We start from the raw sequence: 16,228 nt of genomic DNA, 5'->3' as shown, positions 1-16,228 counted from the left end.
AGCTCCTTGCTGGAGCTTTTTTTGGGAAAACAAGTTTGCACTTCACAGTTCACACGTAGCTCTTACCGTACGTATCCAGCTTCATTTACAGATGGCGTCCCTTAAAGGAAGCTACTTGGATTGCAGTTTATTATTAAGTGGCTATGATGTCTAGAATACGTTTCCTTTTAAATATAATGGTATTCGTTGATCATCACGCAAAACGGGTGGGATGCATCTTGTATAAATGGAAAAAATTAAAGGGTACATACTTTTTTTACATACTTTTTACCAATCAGAAATACTGAAACAAAGCAGATTGCCCTCTTCTTAAAAATACTATCTGACTGACCCAAGCATGGTGGGATCATATTAAGATTTGGAGCAAAAGTAATAATCCAGATCCATCTATGGATGTAGATAATTGCATGGTCTGGTATTCCTGGGTCTTTTTCCACGACAGGCTGATAATGGCATATATGCTCCTGACTTGGGTCTGAGACGGCTAGGTGGCGGGCTCCAAAGTCCTTATCAGAGATGACAGACATATCCAAAAGACTACGTTGTGTTCGAGAATCGTTCAATTTTACAGACGTTTCATTTTCCTTGATTACCCTTTCGTCAAATGGAAGGAGGTTCGTACCATCCTATTCCATTTCACACAAGACTTGGCTCATTCGAAATCCATCATTTCTTTTGAAGAACGAGACTCTCTTCATCATTTATTTTTTAAAGAATTGAGACTTTCTCATGTAGACGTGGATTGACCAGAAATGTATGTCTTCTTTTGACAGGTCATGCCGATTGGAAAGGGCAAATGCAACAGCTCTTATGAATTTTTCTAAATAACCCTACTTTACCACCAGTTGTGATAAATGTACCAGGTGCGTATAGCCAGATAAATACACTTCACCTGCAAAATCATATAGAAGATCTACGTAAAGCATCCATGTCCAACTCCCAAGTTCCATCGCAGTGTTTTTTTGTTGAGTAGCAATCACTGAGATGTTTTCAACGACACAACAAGGTACAGATAAGTGACCCTTTTATATCAAACCCTTTTAAAGTCCATCACCCTTGAGCTTGAACCAAAGGAATTATTTGGAACTAAAGGCTTTTGAGAAGGCCATCCCAGACGGGACACATTGTTTGACCTTCACAATATCTGTTCTCTTCTTCTCTGCACACCGAGAAGTATATCAAAACTATACAAAAGAAACTATCTTCAAGTCTTCATCAATAGCAGTTACATAAATCCAGCCCATAATACTGTTTGGACAAACCCCTCCATGACCCCGAGTTCAACGGCATGCTTTGTTTTTTTCATTACATGGACTGGGATTTGCTGGTCTGCAGTCCACCTGCCCAGAGGTTCGGTATTCTGTTGCGTAGCCAATAAAGGCCTCTTCATTCACCTCATTTCAATTTAGACGTTGTGTTGACTTTGCCTCAAACTGAGTTTTTAATTAGTCTTTGGCACTCTAAAACCCAAAATAAGCAACTCTCTTATCTTCAAATTAATGATGCAACTTTTTTGTCTCTTTAGAACTGCTTGGTTGTGTTGTTGTTGATTTACTTCAGAGCTTGGCAAGGTTAGAACTCTCTCGAGATTCTGCACAACAACTCAAACTGTGCATGTCTTCCGTGTGTGTGTGTGTGAGTGTGTGTGCGCGTGCATTGCACGCACGTGCCTCTGTCTCCGTTGTGAATTGGGTGTCTGGCCATGGTCTGTGCACAGATGGCTGCCAGGCATTGACACTGGAGTTCCAGGCAGCGTGAGCCGAAAGCGTGCGCATGTTGGTAAGAGGCCCCTGGGAGTGCAGTGTTCAGAGGGTGAGCAGGGTTCACCAGGGCTCACCTGCCCCTTAGCAAACTCCAGCGCCAGCCCAGCACATTTAACACTGGGGGGAGAAATTAACTGTGTGTGTGGGGCTGGGAGGGGCGGGGGGGGTGGGCTCCATGCACTTCCGTTGTTCGACTCGGGGGCCCCGGAGAGACCAAAGACAGCCATGTGCGCTGCGTTCCTTTGGCTTGTTGTAGTCTGTCTCTCTCGCTCTCTCGCTCTCACGCTCTCTCTCTCTCTCTCTCTACGCTCTCGCTCTCTCTCTACGCTCTCTCTCTACGCTCTCTCTCTCTCTACGCTCTCTCTCTCTCTCTCTCTCTCTCTCTCTTTCTACGCTCTCTCTTTCTACGCTCTCTCTCTCTCTTTACTCTCTCTCTTTCCACACACTGTCTCCACTCTCTCCTCACTCTCGGCTGCAGATGATTGGAAGGGCTGGGATCTCACTCTGCTCCAGTTTTGTAAATGGACAGGAAGCTCTCCCTCTGTCTCGCTCTGCGTTGCGTCATCAGACTTTGGAATGGCCGGAGCATGGTGCACATTTCCAATTACTTACTGACAGTCAGCCCACCTACCTGGTGTGAGGCATGCTGAGACGTTCATTTCTCTGTCACTGAATATATCCCCCCCCCCCCATCCTCTACCACGTCCCCCAATTGGCTACATTCTCTCTCTCTGTCCCTGTCCTTCTCTCTCTGGCTCTCTCTTTCATACTCACTCTGGCTCTCTCCCTCTTATGGCGCGTTTCCACTGCAGGGTGCGGTACGGTTCGGTTCGCAAAGGTGCGGTACGGATTGCGTTTCCACCACCAAAAGTGGGCGTGACCCGGACTGAGCCGTACTCGTTTTGCCCTCGTCTTCAGTACTCCTCCGTTGGGGTACTGAGACGCATGAAAGGGTGCCGGAAAACTCGAGCTACACACCCCCTCAATTGATTGGTCGACAGAATCGTCCCTTCCGGGCGATTTGGGGATATAAACAACAAACAGTAGCCTCGAAGGTATTATTCTTTGCATGAACATGTCGCGTAAAAAGCGACATGTAAAACGCGACAATAACGTAAAACTTTTCATTGTGTTTATTGAGCAGGCTACACTGTGTCGCACTGCTATGATGTCACGATGTTTACGTAGCTGCCGTGGCGATCGACATCCGGCCTACCATAAAGGGTACTGTCGGCGGTGGAAACGCGACTTCGGAACTGAGCTGGGCTATACCGCCCCCTCCCTACTGGACTGAGGCGAACCGAACCGTACCGCATCCTGCAGTGGAAACGCGGCATTATAAATGAATGCACATTATCCGGTGACCTGTGACCTTTACTAATCTAAATATGCATGATTGCCCTTAAGAAGGCACACATGAGCTGGCTAAATATCTCCTCTCTCCGCCCCGCCTCCCCCACTATACCACCAGCTCATAAAGTTGGGCTGACTCATCGCTGACAAGGGAGGGTTTATTTTGAAAAGCACACCAATAGGAATATATTTATCCATGGCAGACATAACCCATTGAGGGGCCGTATACCCTCATGACTGAACAACTCTGATGACCTTTCTATCACTTGTTTGATCGATTTGCCCCCTTCCAAATTGTTGATTAAGTAGGTAAAGCTATTAAATAAGTAATAACCAGCCAACTCTGGTTTTTGAGCGTCAAGCCACTAAGTGAGGAAACTACTATTATAAATTGTTCATTTTAAATTGACATTACTTGACGTCGCTCGAACAATGGCAGAGATATTCAAAGCTAGTTTGGAAACTGCAGAGGCCCTTGAAAGTCACTTTCAGTGTTCCACTGTGGGAAACACAGCAGACTGAAGTAACAATAATTATAATGATGCTGTTGCAGAATGTATGCATTCTCAAGAGCAAGAGTGCACACCAATGTTTGGGGGTTAGCCTGTCGACTGTGACGAGGAAAATGTAAAACAACTTACACCTCAACATTTATGTGTTTCATTTGCTTTTCAATCTCTTTGATCAGTGGTCAAAAGTTTGAACAAACAATCCAAATGAGCATCCAAACAATCCAAATAAACAACAGCGTTTGGGTTCTATATATCGTTCAGAGTGTGTCAGTCTGTCAGTCAGTCTGTCTGTCTGTCTGTCTGTCTGTCTGTCTGTCTGTCTGTCTGTCTGTCTGTCTGTCTGTCTGTCTGTCTGTCTGTCTGTCTGTCTGTCTGTCTGTCTGTCTGTCTGTCTGTCTGTCTGTCTGTCTGTCTGTGTCTCTCTCTTGCATCTTGGGTTCATTATGATGGAGGCTTGTGTGGGCTTTTTATAAAAGGGTTAATATCATTTGCCCAATGTCTGACATCATCACATACATTTTTTAAGTGAACGTGAATCATTCTTTATAATGTTTTTCATAATTTCATTCATTTGCATAATCCTACAAAGTGCTTTGCTTGGTCGTTTTTTTACATTTAGTCTAAGAGGTGTTTACGGGGATTTTCCGCCATTTTGCCCACACGCATGTAACCTACTCGCCCAAGTAGTAAGTACAATTTAGACTACAGAGAGGACCCTTAGAGAGGAGCCATCTGTCTTTGCAAAAGCACACCATCGACGAGTCTTCCAACGTCGTATTCGGGCGGAAGTGCTGCTTAATACTTGTATATAAACGCAACAAGGGTCTGTAATGTTTCTGTTTGCGCTAAGAGAGATGGACTAGACTGCCCCGCAAAACCCCGCCCCTTATTGGATAAGCGGTTGTGATTGGCCCGACCCAGGCCAGGTCTGCTGGGAATCAGTCTGACCGGGAGGGTGGCCAGACGCATTTGAGTAAAACATGAGCTCGCAGATTTGTCTGGGTCCCAGGCTAGAGAAGGACTGCAGTAGGAGGTGAACATGCATCTGTTTATTCTTGAGAAAAAGGAACATTTCTTGAACACACGTATTTGATTATGCTTTGTATATAAACAAAGAGTACCAAGAAAGACAAAAAATATATTTTTATAAGATGCAAATGTGAGCCCAATTTATGTTCTTCCTTTCTATTTTTTTCGGCAGATCAAAAGTGCCAAGACGGAGAGGGAGTCTGAGCAGCTGCTGCTGAAGAGCCTGCAGTATCTGGAGCGCTACATGTACCTCATCCTGTTCAACGCCTACCTGCACCTAGAGAAGAAGGACTCATGGCAGCGCTCCTTCTCCCTCTGGATGGAACAGGTGAGCTGTCAGACCCCGCCCCATCCGCTCAGTACGGCTGCTTTAAGCCCCCCCCCCCCCCCCCCCCCCCCCCCATGGAACAGGTGAGCTCTCAGACCCCGCCCCATCCGCTCAGTACGGCTGCTTTAAGCCCCCCCCCCCCCCCCCCCCCCATGGAACAGGTGAGCTGTCAGACCCCGCCCCCCATCATCTCAGTACGACTGCTTTAAAGGCCCCCCCAGATGGAAGGGGTGAGCTGTCAGCCCCCCCCCACCCACCATCCGCCAGTACTGCTGCTTTGAGGCCCCCCCCAGATGGAAGGGGTGAGCTGTCAGCCCCCCCCCCCCTCGCACTCACCATCCGGCCAGTACTGCTGCTTTAAGGCCCCCCCCAGATGGAACGGGTGAGCTGTCAGCCCCCCCACCCACCATCCGGCGAGTACTGCTGCTTTAAGGCCCCCCCCAGATGGAACGGGTGAGCTGTTAAGTTGCACTCCGGATCGACCAATTAATTGACAGGAAAAAAAGATTCAGATATAAAGGTTGTACATTTTCTAAAAAAAACAGCAGGACGGATATTGAAAAGATTAATTACTCTTAATCTGGTATGGTTTGAAGTTGGTTTAAACAGAACTTCCCTAACAAGGTTGGAAACAAGCCAGGTGTATAAAAATCTCGAGTGAGTAAACAACTCAATGTGCCCCCCCCCCCCCCCCCTATTAACCCACATCACTGGGTCATGGTGTTTTCTTAGAATCCATGAAATGAAAGGCAGACGCACACCTCTTCAGTTTGTGTCGAGTTAAGCCCCTGCACCAGATGTCGTTGCATATTACAGAGAATAAAAACCACTCACCCATGACTCGATCAAACCAGCTCAGTTTTTATCGGTTGGAATGAGCATAAAAAACGTGGGCAAAAGCTTGAAGCAACGGATTTTATTAATGCAAAAGTTTGTGAACTGCAGTAAAGGCTTTAATTGCATTCAATTAAGGATTTCATGTCTCATTTGCATGACCATGGTTGAATATTTAAGGGATTTTGACCAGCCCTTTTAAATATAGTAAATTGCTTACTATGCAACCTCACACATCTCCTTTTATCCAGATTTCTGAATCTCACCCCATTAAGTTTCCATTCCTCTGGTGGTGCCTTAATTACGCAGACACTTCTATCCATGTGTAGACTGAATATTCCTCAAATTGTCTCGTCTACTACAATAGGATATTAAGCTGAGGTTGTGGACAGTCTCTCGCTCAAGTGAGTGGTTGTCCGGTTCCCGACACTTTTGTTAAGCACACGGGAAGGGAAAAAAATCGTTGATTACCCATGGTGCAACATGTGTCGACTGCATTACGCTCACAGCTGCCGAAAGATGTGTGAGGTGAAAAACGAGTCTTGAGAGAAGTGCGTGTTTTTTTCCAGTTTTTTTTTTCTCTTCCCACTCGCGCTCTCCTGTTTAGTGCTCCGTTAACAGTTACCAGAGGTTCATGTGGACGTCCCCCCCAGGAATTTACAAGCTTATTCTAGTTCTATTGTGGCCTGGTTCTTCACACGGTGAACTTCATAACGTCTAGGAGCTTTTTGTTTTTGTTGGTGCATTAATTGTTTGGCCAGCTGTGCCAGTGTAACCCGTTTTAAGTGCATTCCAAACAAACGAGTATCCCCGACAACCTCTCGCTCCCCCCCCCGCCCCCTCATCCCCCACAAAATGACTTATTGTCATGGTTCTCATTAATGCCAAGTTCACTGGCAAAATGTTATTAAAATGTTTGTTCCAGCCGGTCGAATTGTGCCTGTGGTCTCGGAAAAAATTCCGCCACACAGCAGAAAACACAGCCTTCTTGCGTTACATCGGTACGTTCTGATGCAGAAGAAAACTGTTTACTTCGGGACGGTCTGCCGTCTCGCAACAAAGTAAGCAACGGGTTGCCCCATCTGGGCCCCAGGAGACGACGACGACAACAGTTTTCTCAGAATTTATGTATAGATTTATATAGAAAAAAGTATGCAGAACGGAAAATAAAGTGGACAGTAAAATGGCAGTAATCCATACTGAAGTTGAACCCGGTCTGTAGTTCGTTGTAAAGATAGCGTGCATGCTACAAACATCAACGCAGGGAAAACCTCAACCGTGTGTCTGGCACGTCTGTATTCCTGGTCTGCGCCCTGTCCGCTCCCGTACGGGCCGGAGCGTGCCGGAAGAACGGCGGCGTCCGCCCCGCGCCGCGTTGGATGTTTAGCGAAGCGAAACCCCCACCGCCCGCCGGCTCCGTCTTTGTTCCCGTCCGGGCGGAATAAACCAAGTGACAAAACACGGAATTCCAAAATAGATTCCGACGGCGCGCTGTGATAACATTTGTGCCGAGATGTGAGCGCTGGTCTTATCTGGTCCGCATTCTTCCTGTTATGAATGGGTTAGGGGTCCGAATATACGCAGTGCATCCAAGTGACTCTAATGGCGCTGTTATGCTGCCATGAGAAAAAATAAAAACATTCCAGCAATGCAGAGGATGTCAAAAGTAGCTTCTTCGACAAGTTTACTCTATATATTTTTATATCTATATCCAACTTAGAAGTTTTCTAGTGACCAGCCTGATCAACATTTAGCCGTGTGACCGTGTGACCCAGGAGCCGACATCTCTGGTGCTGCTATCTTCTGTTGAGTTCTGTTCCATGTCATTAGGGCAACTATTGTAGTGAACTCATGCTGTTTACTAGACCGTGTTCTGGCTGAATTGTGGGCCGACCTCAATGGGGTCATCATTGATCATTTATAACTGCAAGGGTGTGTGTGTGTGTGTGTGTGTGTGCGTGTGCGTGTGCGTGCGCGCGCGGGCAACCAGAAGGCGGTTAGTTGCTTTGCTGCCTGGCGGCCTGCCGAGTAGCCCACCACAAAACTCCTAATTTAAAGCATTGTTAGAATCGTCAACAAACAAGCATCGCATTCCATATGTCCGAACATCAAATATTGTTCCGGGCGCAACTCGTTTTCACAAGACAACGTCTGTGAATGAAGGCCATCAAAGGACGCCCATCGCCTCAAAACCTCACGTGGATTTTTGCTTGTTTGAAAGCCGATGTAAGTCGCTTTGTATAAAAGCGTCTGCTAAATGCCCCAATTGTAATTGTAAAGCCAGCCACTGGCTTTACAGAGGAGGTAGCCTATCAGTCCCTCCAGCTGTTTGCACCCTCCGGCATACAGAGCCCCCTGTCCCCCCCCCCCGCCGAGCCCCGGTATGTGGGGGGCCTTTTGAGATAGCGGGTCGTGGGCGAAGGCTCCCGACGTCCGCCCGCCCACACCTCAACCCCCCCCCCCACCATTAGGGACACCCTGTTGGGTTGGTGTGGGTGTGTTTGTGTGTGTCCAAACACACACAAATGGAGCGAAAGGAGCCTTTCGTTCCTCCATGGAACGAAAGGCTGTGCCACACATCTGCCGGCTCTGCTAACTATCAGCCATTAGTTTGTCACCCGATACACTCCGTCTCCTTACAGTAATGTTGAGAACCGACTTCTGTTTGGCCTCGCACCCTAAAGCGCACACAGACGAACACACGCACACGCACGTGGACACACGCGCACGGAATGCAGGCCCTCGCTCCAATTTTCGAGATATTGTTCCAGCTTCTTGTCGTGTGTTGTCGTTGTAGAGTGGCTGTCTGTGCAGTCGCCTTAATGTATTCAACATTGACGGAAGTGGGGCCGTGTTTGGTCATTCTCAAAACTTGAGAATGACCAACGCCTTGGCAACGGGTAATAGTCCTTCCACTTTGCCTAGTCACACAATATGTTCAGTGGGTGGTATGATTGCAGAGGTCTATCGATTGCCTCCAATCTTCTCCCTGCTAGCCTCCTCTTGCTCTGCGGGGGCGATATATATAGATATTACATAGCAAAAGTTCACTCGGGAGAAATGAGTTGGACTAGGGTCCCTTAACGTGCCGTTATCACCATTGCTACGGGCAAACATCACCTTTCCCTCGAGGGATTGTCTGACCAAGAGTCACCTAGCGAAAGCGCAAGTGCACCTCCTTGATGTTTATATTCATGGCTGCAGCGCCCTCTTGAATTCGCTGTTTAGCTCTCAGGGGGGGGGGGGTTGAAATGTATTTTATACATTCGTGCCATACGTTCTACATTCCACCATTTCTATATTATGCATCCTGCGAGTGTTCTCCTCTCGCACATTCCTGCGCCCGGTCTGGGTTGGAGCACCGGCGTCTGAACTGCAAAGGGTGGTGGGGGCAGTGGGGAAGGTGAAGCCAGGCATGATAATGCACAGCCATAGGGTGTCTGCAATGAGCTCCCACACCGGTATCCCCAACGACGTCCTCCTAAAAGCTCTTGGGACCAGTGTTGCCAGATTGGGCCAGATTCACTGCTTGGGACGCAGGCGACAAAGGGAACCTGTTGGACAAAAGGAAATCCTACTGGTTAAACACCAGTAGCTATACCTTCTGGTTAGGCATGACCAGTAGCTAGCTATATATCCCCATGATTTCCGAGATGGATTACAGTCGAGCCAAGTAGAACAGAAAGGGCAAAATTAAAGTCATTGTGTGGAAATCCAGTTTGAAAACAATAAAGGCGCACTCAATGTGTCATTGTTGAATGTGTTCAGTGGCAGGTCGCCTTGACAACCAATGCATCCCGCAGCCTGCCTAGATGGTAAACATGCTCAATTTAACTTGTGAGCACAAAACCACAGAATTGTGGTTAACCTTTTTTGTCTGCCTCTGCCTAAAAATACACAGATCTGTCAACCTAGTAACCAAACGTAACCTTCATTAACGTTGTTTAAATAAAGCCACCCACCCTTGACTCCCAGCAGATTGGATTTAGCACCGGTTAGAGCACACATCAGTCCATGGGGACATCCGGTTTACGTGATTAGGTCAGTGTAATCAGAGTATCTGGGTCAGTGTAAACACCAAAGCTGCCCAGCTGTTTAGAGGAATGATTCAGCTTGACGTTTATTTATTTATCCAATTACCTCCCCATGTGGAATACAGCAAAGGAGCACATAAAAAAAAAAGTGAATCCCATTTAACAGGCGTAATCTGCTCAATGTCACTTCAGTGTCAAAGGCGCATATTTAAATATATTCCATTGGAGGCTGGGGACTCAACAATCAGACAATGAATGTCCTTCATGTGTATGAGTAGTATTTATATTTATTTCTTGGCCGTTCAAGGCTCTCATTATCAAATATGCCTTTCAAAAACCTCGATATGTATCCTGCCCCGTTATTCAACCTATGACGAACAATTTTGTCATTGGTTTTATTTGCCTCTAGAGTTCTATGAGTAGATCCTAAACCCATAGAAGTATATCGCAGTTATATCAACGGCTTCAAAGGTTATCTAGAGAATAATGCAACCCAAATACCAAAGTCACTGAGATCTGATCTTGCAGGCAGCCCTGCTCAATCTCTCTGTTCCTCTCTTCAACCCTTTTCCGGGGTTTTCCCAAGGATCTTAAAACACACCAGCCCCGACCTTCCCACCGAGGTGTGCGTCGGCAGCAGAGTCAACCAGCCTCTGCAGCCCCCTTTTAAATGGAGTATCTAATCCCAGATGTGGGCTGCAGAGGGTTCGTCCAGCGCATGGTTTTTGACGGGGGCCGGAGCCAGATGCCTTAGGTGGTCCGCTGTGCTTTTGCTTCCCGCCGGGTCCCATGCCGGCGGACGGAGCCAGTAACAGACCGTGACTCAGCGCTGACCTCAGGGAGCTCCAGGCTCCCAGCGGCTGGGGGTTGGAGGGTCTGCTCCACACAGCTGTGTGCTCAACCCTTACTCATGCAGCAGTAACTCGGGGAGGCCCGGACGACGACCGCCTCGCCGGGCGCTGCCGGAGAACCATGTGTGCCTACCCTGCTGCTCGTGCCTATGCGCTGATCTTTTGTTGGTTTCACTGCGCGCACACGCACGCACGCACGCACGCACGCACGCACGCACTCACACAGTCACAGTCACACACAAACACGCATGACCACGAGAAGGAAAAAAGGTTTAAAGCGGGGTCAGAGTACATGTGCTGTGACGCCGGGCCGGAAGCGGCGAGTTCGGGGGGGGGGGGGGGCGTTTACAAACCGTGCGTGTCTGCAGGGTATGTGTCCTAGTTGTGCTCTCGCCGCCGGTGTTGCTGCTGCTGTCGGTTCATTCACGTTCCCCCCCCCTCGCCCCTCCCCTCCCTTGTGCCTCTCCCCCCCTCTTCTCCCATCTCCCTCCCTGGTAGGTGGCGGCCAGAGGCGGGGTTTACGACATCCTGAACCAGCTGTGTTTCTCTGAGTTGGGGAACCCCAGGGACACACCACTGGCCCGCCTGCGTGGCCGCTGGCAGCGGCAGAGCGTTCAGTCCCTTCCCTTCCGCGGCGAGTTCATCTGAGCGGGGGGGCGGTCCACCGTGAACTCGAAAGGAGGTGTACTGTGCTTTTTATTCTTTTAAAAGAAGAAGAAGAACCTAAAAGACAAAAAAATGGAACTAAAACCTTTTAATTTTGGCTTTCATTTTTTTTCTGTATTTAATCCTGTATTGTATATATTTTTAGGATTCATTGTTTTGTTTCTTTTCCGCCAACCCTTTTGTCCGACGGTTCAGGCTGTATTTTTCAAGTCTTCAGTCTTCACAACATGATTTCCCTTCTGTGCAAGTTGATACTTTGCTGTTTTTTAAACGCATCCTTTTAATGTACTAATATTTATAAAAAAAAATACTTTTTTGGAAAGAAATGTCGAAAACCTAAAATGATTAATGTGGTCATTTCCTGACTTACCTTTTTTATATTCCGAGCATATCTAGGAACAATTTAGTTTTATTAAGACATTTGAATGCTGTACCTTTACCCATCTATTATGGGGTTTATGTCAACCCAACAACATTTATCTCCCTAGAAACCTAACTTGTTTTGTTAGCTTTCTCCACTCATGCTAATTCCTTGAAGATACGGTGGCCCCAAGACTATAACGCAACAGCAAAGCAAACCCTTTCAACGATACGAAGTTAGAAACATCAATCCCGAGCAGAAAAAAACCCTGTCAAAACTGTACCTAGCGACAAAGATTGTGTGTGGCCGATTGGTCACAACACTGTGGCTTCCCGCCCTAATATGGCAACTCCCAACGTAGGACATTAAGCAGTAGCTCGGTATCGTCAGCCGGGTCTTCTCCTTTAAAGAGTGCTTTCAGGCTCTGAAGAGACATTAATCTCATGAACGTTCGAGACCATATCCAGGCGGGAACCCTGTCAGCCAAAATATTCCCCAATCTTGATCTGGGCTGCCAGGGCTCTTGGGCCAATGTTGCTGTGGTAGAGCCGAGACAGCATCCACTCAGTGATGCGGGAACTAGATACTAAGCCGTTCTGTGTTATTCTCTGGTTGGTGGTTCCGTTTTGGCCGGCCTTATTTCTGTTGTGTGAGTGATGTTGTTATGCATCGGGGTTTGCTTTACTGTTTCAGGGCCACTTGAGTAATGGCGTCAAAAGATTGCTGAATATTGTGAATTTTTCTTGTGAAGAATCGCCTTCTATTACAGGACAAAATCCGACAAGGAGTCGCAATCATCTGCTATTCCTTTACGCCCACATCAAGTAATCCCACGCAACGCAATTGCCCTTATCGATTTCATTTCAGCATTCTCATTTACACCGAACTCAATGATATTAAAGAAGGGGAGTCGGGATTAGGTACTTTAATTAACTCATGCTTCGGGGGGGGGGGGGGGGGGGAACCATGTGACTTGGCCGGCCGGTGGTCTTGCATGGTCGTGGGCGCGCGGTCGGGGCTTTAATCATCGCCTGTCATGGAGACTCCAGGAGCCCTGCCAGAGACCAGTTAGAGCCGGCCTGACATCACTAGGGGAATCGAATGATGTGTCTTGACTGTAAAATGGACGGTTGGAAACGGCCAAAACCTGCACATTCCGTGTAACCGGGGCAAAGGCATTCTCGCTATCAATCGGTTGAAGGATAATGATCCCCCTTTAAGAACCACAGTATTTATCATTAGCATTCATGGAATGGGACAAAGCCGTATGAGTCAACATTGGGGTCAAAGGGTTCTGGCAGCGTTGCCTGCCTACCAGGGTTTGGCTGTCCTGAGGCTGAAGCGATGGGCGCCAGGTTGTTTTATACAGTGTCCGCTTTCTCAATGCTTTTCCACTCAGGGCCATGTTCTTAAATGTCATATTTTCGTTTTCTTGTTGCTCCCTCCATTTTTTAAATGACTCTGCAGTATCTTTGCAGTGTGTTTATCTTGCAGGTGTCCACCAAAATCAAGAAGGAAACTGAATAACTACGTGGCTATGAATGGGGTTGTTCAGCTTACATACGTGTAGGAAACTGCACAGCAATTTTCACATCTTCAAAACTCTATCCTAAATCTTCCCTTATGCTATTGTATACGTTTTAGACCATGTCCTGAAACCAAACAAGTCCAAGATGTTTGCTTTCCATTTTAAATGCTACGAATGTAATCCTCCTCATTGCGTCATACGTTAGTAGCTAGTAGGTCTTATCTTTTCTAATGTTTGCTTATTCTGCAATTGGGTAATAAATCTTGCAAGAGAACCACTGCTCGTGTCGTATTGTTCCCTTTATTTGATTCCTTACAGACGACCAAACAAAGCTTCCCCCATAGGCCCCGCGACTTTGATTAGTGATCATAGCAGACGGGAAGGAAGCTCTGTTGTGCGTTTCTTAGCATTCTCCATTCCCCTCTCCTTTCTTAGATAACACGGAGCCAAATAATTAGCTTGTCCCTCCTCTCCTCTCCCTCCCTCTCCTCCCCCTTATCCGTCATTACATTACATTTATTTTTTCATCATCTCTTTCCCCGTTATGCACTGCTGGGCATCCTAATCACCCACTGCACTGCGGCCTCTTTACCTTGTGCCACTGCCAAGGCTCTGGAGGGAGCAGGGCAGCCTTAAGAGCAGCGAACAATGTCGGATCTGTGGACGGGACGGTGACCCAGGTCTTTGTGGAGGCCTGAAATCAGAACATGCTCAATAAAAAGTAATAAAGAGCTTACGCAGATCAAAAGACACGACCTGTAATTGACTTTTTGATGTGGAGACGTGAAATGTTAAAAAGAGGATTACGACTTTTTTCTTTTGAGAGCTGGGGGGATCACTTGATTTATTTCTGGGGGATGGATGGGTGGGGGTATAATGGGAGAATATGAAGGAGAACCCCCCCCTCCCTCTTCCTCCAAGAAAAAGGAGGTGGGGGTAAATCCTGGCCAGCACTTCAGTGAATCTCTCCCTTGGCTTGGCTCCTCTGCTTTGAAAGGTTGATATCCTAGATCGCTTCCTGTCTTGTAAGTGCATAGCCTCCTTATCTCGGGGAGCGCGGAAATTGTCAGGATATGATCGCCCAGTGGCCTAGCCGGGATTATTGTAACACACACACACACACACACACACACACACACACACACACACACACACTCATTGAAATAAAAAAAAGGATGAATGAACGGTGCAGATTAAAATGGAATAATATGCTCTTGTTAGTCTTGTCCAAAGTTTCTTACGCAGCATTTGTGCTGTTATCATCCACTGTGGATCTGCTTTCATTGGATAAACAGGCCGTCGCCGCAAGATGGATGCAGGGTTCGGCTGTATGCAAAAAATGCCCCTTAACAAAAAAATAGGCAGAAAATGTGAGAGAGGGGGTGATGTATTTATGTTGTGTATATTTATATTTCCTTTCTTACAGTGATCCAGAGACATCCGCATAGCGAAAAAAAAAAAGTGATGATCAAGTGGTGTAACATAGAGGTGGAGGGAAGTAATTTGGCTGCAATGTGCAGCCAGCTTGACTCCGGGGTCAAGATAATCCTAGAACATATAAAACCTGCGGTTGGATGATATGGCGGTCTCTGCCTCCTTTGAAATGCTCTCCAGACTCATTGAGATAGCTTCCAACATGTAACCTAAGCTCTCTGATTCTGCATGGTCCCTAGATTACCCAAGACAAAGAGTGGTATTGAGAGGTGGGCAGCGAAGAGGCTATGTAATGAACTTCATGTGAAAGGCTTTCCTCCAGAGATGAGAGAGTGCTCTTCGCGGGCAGGGGGGGGGGGACCACATCCTCTTCTTCGCTCACAATCTCCTCACAATCCCCTTTGATTTCACCCTAGTGGGGACACACAGCTACAGTAGTAGACTTGTGTAGCTTGTATCCTCAGAGTGTCTGAGGATACAAGACTCACATTGGAGACATGCAAGGGGGGGGGGGGGGGGGGGGCGATTAGATTGGGGCAGTAGGCCTGGTTTCTGTACTGGAAGCGTAGAACCTGCTTTGATCAATAGCCGTCCACCATGGTTTGTGACAGACAATCTTGCTTGCCGCTTCTCAGCACACACCAGACACCCAACCTGATGATCGTAAGCCAACAGGAATGGCTTACCAAGACGGATGGAAATTGATGCATGAACGCATGCCTCTTAAAAATGCGCCTGAATTTGACTTGAGTTTTTCCATTCCATAACTACATAGGCCTTATGCTTGTATGACACACATCTAATGGATGGTTCCATAGGCAATTTTGTGTTAAGTAAGGGTTTGAGGTCCGTACACACAGCTCTGCCCCGCCACGGGCCACACACTAAGAGTTGTATATAAAAGCTGGATGATTTGATTTGTATAATAAGTGCAGCGCTGGAACCTGTACAAGAACTGCTGCATTCGCGTATTACGTACTGATGGAATGCCTGGGGGCGGGTAAAAAAAAGAAGGATCGAGTCAATCTAAGTTAACGGCGTTGCAAAAAGACAGTCACGAAATGTATTGGGACCGGACCCTGGCCCAGGTCCATTTCACTTTCACCCCAAAGCCCTCATTCCACACCCACACACGTCCAGAAGGAGCCAGGGGCTGTGGTGGTGGCAAACAACAAAGTTTTGTCCGTTGGCACGGCGCTACCTCCGCCTACCTCGGCTCCTCGCTCTGCAGCAGGCAAGCAGCTGCTTTGCATCTCCGAGTCCCCGAGATGAAAAGTAGCATATTTTCCCATCAAGTGCGGCCACGGGCTAGACCACATTACATCCACGGCACAGCACTTCTGTCGGCTCGCTGCCCTGCCGTCTCCTTTGTTACATATTGGAAAATACGCACGCTTTTATTTTTCTAGCCAGTCACACATTAGTCATTGCACCGTGCCCGGCTGGGCCGGTTTGCCCGAGTGACTCAGCGACGCATGTCTTTGGCAGCCTGGGACTTTTCTTCTTTCTTTTTAACTTAAAGACGTACCTCTTAT

General features: G+C 47.4%; 1 protein-coding gene across 3 annotated transcripts in view; it reads left to right on the top strand.

Annotated features, from left to right (window-relative positions):
• Nucleotides 1-13,539, top strand: part of pald1a (phosphatase domain containing paladin 1a) — a 43,015-nt gene extending 29,476 nt beyond the window's left edge. For 2 of the 3 annotated variants that reach the window (XM_030339680.1, XM_030339679.1), the window contains exons 19-20: nt 4,830-4,985; nt 11,203-11,352. In XM_030339680.1, coding sequence (XP_030195540.1) covers nt 4,830-4,985; nt 11,203-11,352 — 306 coding nt within the window. Of the gene's footprint in view, nt 1-4,829; nt 4,986-11,202 lie in introns of all 3 variants that reach the window. The other variant, XM_030339678.1, reaches the window with a different exon arrangement.
• The last annotated feature ends 2,689 nt before the right edge of the window (nt 13,540-16,228 follow it).

This window comes from Gadus morhua, chromosome 18 (assembly GCF_902167405.1).
Source record: "Gadus morhua chromosome 18, gadMor3.0, whole genome shotgun sequence".
NCBI lineage: Eukaryota > Metazoa > Chordata > Actinopteri > Gadiformes > Gadidae > Gadus > Gadus morhua.
Note: the sequence above shows the minus strand (reverse complement) of the source record. Positions and strands in the feature narration are given on the sequence as shown.